Source organism: Diachasma alloeum, unplaced genomic scaffold (genome assembly GCF_001412515.2).
Source record: "Diachasma alloeum isolate Michigan unplaced genomic scaffold, Dall2.0 Dall_scaffold_00444, whole genome shotgun sequence".
NCBI lineage: Eukaryota > Metazoa > Arthropoda > Insecta > Hymenoptera > Braconidae > Diachasma > Diachasma alloeum.
The window spans coordinates 243,834-247,853 of NW_021680583.1; the positions used below are offsets into that span (position 1 = coordinate 243,834).

General features: G+C 39.5%; 1 protein-coding gene across 1 annotated transcript; it reads left to right on the top strand.

Moving 5' to 3' along the window:
* The first annotated feature begins 313 nt into the window (after positions 1-313).
* LOC107042379 lies at positions 314-2,226 on the top strand. Its single transcript, XM_015263416.1, has 3 exons — positions 314-379; positions 599-1,496; positions 1,976-2,226. Exons 1-3 carry the CDS (start codon positions 314-316, stop codon positions 2,224-2,226), a joined length of 1,215 nt encoding a protein of 404 aa, XP_015118902.1.
* The last annotated feature ends 1,794 nt before the right edge of the window (positions 2,227-4,020 follow it).

A 4,020-nucleotide genomic window follows, 5' to 3' on the forward strand; every position in this document is an offset into this window, starting at 1 on the left:
GCTTCGCTCGGTAGAATCGCGGATTCTGAGCCCTATGACATAAAATAGTACATGAAACTCGTGCGTAATATACTATTATAGCGCAACGATTAGGTGATATTGGCTAGAACGGACAAAGGTGGCGCTACTCTCCTCATGTACAAAGAAGAATACTTGAGAGTCATGAAAGAGATATTCAGTGACCAGACCATTAGTTTGTTGAATTAAAATCCTTCCAAAAAAACCATTGTCATTGGCCGCTGAAAGTAATATAACCCGAAAATATTTACCCATTCCTAAGATAATAAAGGACATAGAGCTCTGTATCTAAGGTATGACAGTCAAGGATGCAGATGCTGAAAGTCACGAAGAGGCGAAGAGTAACATCAGATCGCAAGCGGTAAATATTATCACTAATTTTCAGAGGAAACTCTATGTGAGGAAGAAAGACCAGCTAATGGTGGACGTTAATGCCACGAAACAGTTTTTATGTCATAGGTGCCCAGAATCACGCGATTCTAACCTCGCTTCGCTCGGTAGAATCGCGGATTCTGAGCCCTATGACATAAAATAGTACATGAAACTCGTGCGTAATATACTATTATAGCGCAACGATTAGGTGATATTGGCTAGAACGGACAAAGGTGGCGCTACTCTCCTCATGTACAAAGAAGAATACTTGAGAGTCATGAAAGAGATATTCAGTGACCAGACCACATATCGGAAAATCAACCGGGATCCAACATCTAGGTTCCAGGCTAGCGCAAATGCCCTAGTGGAAAGGTTGGAAAAAGAAGGAGTAGTTGATGATATGAAGGCCAAGTTACTGAAAACTCATAATTCGGTGATCCCGAAGATGTATGGACTTCGGAAAGTCCACAAAGACGGATGTAAATTACGACCGGTAGTCAGTTACTTGAAGTTGCCAAGTTACCAAGTGACAAGGCTTCTTCATGCCCTGCTAGCGAAGGTAAACAAGTCGTCGAAGTTCAACATTAAGAACCCTCAAGAATTCGTCATGTTTGCTCAAGATGTGGTATTACCGGAAGGATATGTCCTCATCTCGTTGGATGTGGTGTCACTCTTTACGAACATCCCGAAGAGTCTAGTCCTAGAAATTGTTGAGCAGAACTGGGAGAAGTGGGAGGTATTAATCCCAGCGTCAAAGAGGATGATTTTGGATCTCATCATATTCTGCTTTGAAGCTAGCTATTTTTCTTTTAATGATGAAATCTACAGCCAAATAGATGGCAGTAGTATGGGTAATCCAGCTAGTCCCATATTAGCTAGTTTTGTGATGGATTACATTGTCTCCCGAGTTCTGGAGGACCTGCCATTCAGCATCCCATGGATTAAGATCTACGTGGATGACACGGTTCTCGTGGCTCCTAGGGATCAAGTTGCTAACGTCCAAAGAAGATTCAACCAGGTTTATGAGCGTATCCAGTTCACTGTAGAGGAAGAAGTAGAGAACTCGTTGTGCTTCTTGGATCTGAAGGTTGTTCGTCAGCTGGATGGTAAGTTGTTGACTTGTTGGTATCAGAAGCCTACAAGCTCTGGTAGGGTCATCAACTTTAGTTCTAACCATCCAACTTCACAAAAGATCGGTGTCGTTGTCGGGCTTCTTCATCGGGCGATTGGCTTGAGCCATGAGAAATTCCATGAGGATAACTTGGCGAGAGTGAGAAAAATCTTGAGGAACAACCACTACCCGGATAGGTTTATTTCTCGGTGTGTCACCAGGTTTCAGGACAGACATCTGGCACGGCCGGATATTGAATCGGAACATCGGCGGGTTTTCGGATTTTCACTCATTAGAGGGCTTTCTCAACAGCTCAATCGTTGTCTGAGAAATACAGATTCCAGGTTAGCGGGGTATAATCTGAGGAAAATGGGAGATCTATACACGAGATTGAAGGATGACACACCGGCCATGAGTAGATCGGAATTAATTTACAAAATTCCTTGTGAATGTTCCCTCTGCTATGTTGGCCAGACAATTGCGCAACCATTAAAATCCTCAATGAGGAGAAAACAGCATTGGCGTCCAACCACTTTCGGACTGGACATCGATTTTTGTTTGATGAGACGTCTATCTTAGACAACGAAGCGGACTGGAAGAAACGGAATATTGCGGAGATGATCCACATATTCCTGAATGACACAGTCAATAAGAGGGAGGATACCTTGGGACTCAGCACGATGTACCGCAACACTCTGAGCAGATTTAAACGAGAGCGTCGATAATGGGGATCTCTCCGAGCCTCACCTGTAGAGGTGGGTCCGTGAGGTGGCGCCATCTCCCGAGATTTTGCGAGATGTTGTTGGTGTAATCTCTAAGGGGAGACTGCTCGAGTGTTGACATTAACGTCTTTTCTGTTGTTTACATTTTTAATAAACGCTATTAGCTATGTCTTCATACATAACTGGTTTATTTATTAACCGGACTAAAACATTAATCGAGTCATGGTATGTTTTGACTAGTATATAATTTTGATAATTTGTATGACTCTATTGGAGGGTATGTGTGGACATGTGTTTGACAGTCAGGTTTATTTATTTATTCGTTTGTTTGTTTCTGGTTTCCAGAGCCTGATGAAGCTAAAATAATTAGCGAAACGTCGCAAAATGACAATTTGATAAATGTTGTTTTCATTTTCTCCAACTTCCCTTGATACTTTATGAACAAATGAATAATGTCTCTCATTACAACAAGAAAAAACAAAAAGTTGAAAAGCCATCGAATTTTACTAAGAATTAAGTGTACACACGATCTAAACAATTATTTTTTAGGAGGATCACGGCCAGTAAGTGGGAAAATCACTGTTTGAATCAAACAGAAGGAAGATTGCTACTTTTGAAATGAAACCAGCCTGAGTGAAAATTGTAAATCACTGACGAAATAAAGTGACGCATGACTTCTCCGTTTGCTCTGTTCTTTTTTTGTTTCCATTTTCTAAATGTGAAATTATATTCATTTAATACTCTGATTATATCAACCAACAATATCAATTGAGAGCATTATTAAGCAAGTAAAGCATTCGCACGTACAAAAATGTTCATGGCCGTGGCCATGGTCTTTTGACCGCTTGCCACGGCCTTTGACCTTTGTGCCCCTGCGGCCCCCTGGGACCTTGAAGGTCATAAGGGCCATAAGGGTCACAAGGTGCAACAAGGTTTGTACGTGTCCGCGGTAAATATTTCAAGTCAATTAGTAAAGACTAATACATAGAAGGAGCACCTAGAAGCTTATGATGAATGTTTCAATTTCATTATATATAATGAAAAGTCCTTCAAATGTCAGCTCAGCATCAGGCAAAACTATAAATGAGGAGGTCAATCGAATGAAAATGAAACTATTATAAGTCATGAAGTTACGTATCACCAACGGAATTATCAATCAAAGTCATTAAAATATTAATTACATAAAGAAGATACATGGTCTGTGCTAGTAAGGGTGAAAAAGCAGCGTAATATATTATTGCAGAAAAAACACAAACGACTGCCATCGTTTTCAATAAAACGTTCGCCAAGTACGCACCTTGTTATTCATTCGCTGAAGAAACAATCCCACAAATTGAAAAGAAAAAAAAAAAAGAAAATCGGAAATGCCCCAAGTACTTATCAGAAACCTTCAATCGAAAATACAGATGAAAGGTCAAAAGTTTCGAAAACCGAACTATTTCGAGGATTTCTATCCTATATTGAGTCAGAAAAACAGAATAAATGTTGATCGCAACAATTTCCAAATTTAGAAAGAGAAAATTCACAAAAAAAAATCATTTGCCAAAATTGAACGGGAGAAAAGTACTTGGGGCACTCTTCATAAAGGAAGCTCTCCGAACACCCCAAGTACTTTTCTCCCGTTCATTTTGTCCAATCATTTTTGTTTGTGAATTTTCTCTTTCTCAATTTGGAAATTGTTGCGCTCAACATTTATTGTTTTTCCGACTCAATATAAGATAGAAATCCTCGAAGTAGTTTGGTTTTCGGTTTTATATATATATATATATATATATATATATATATATATATATATAT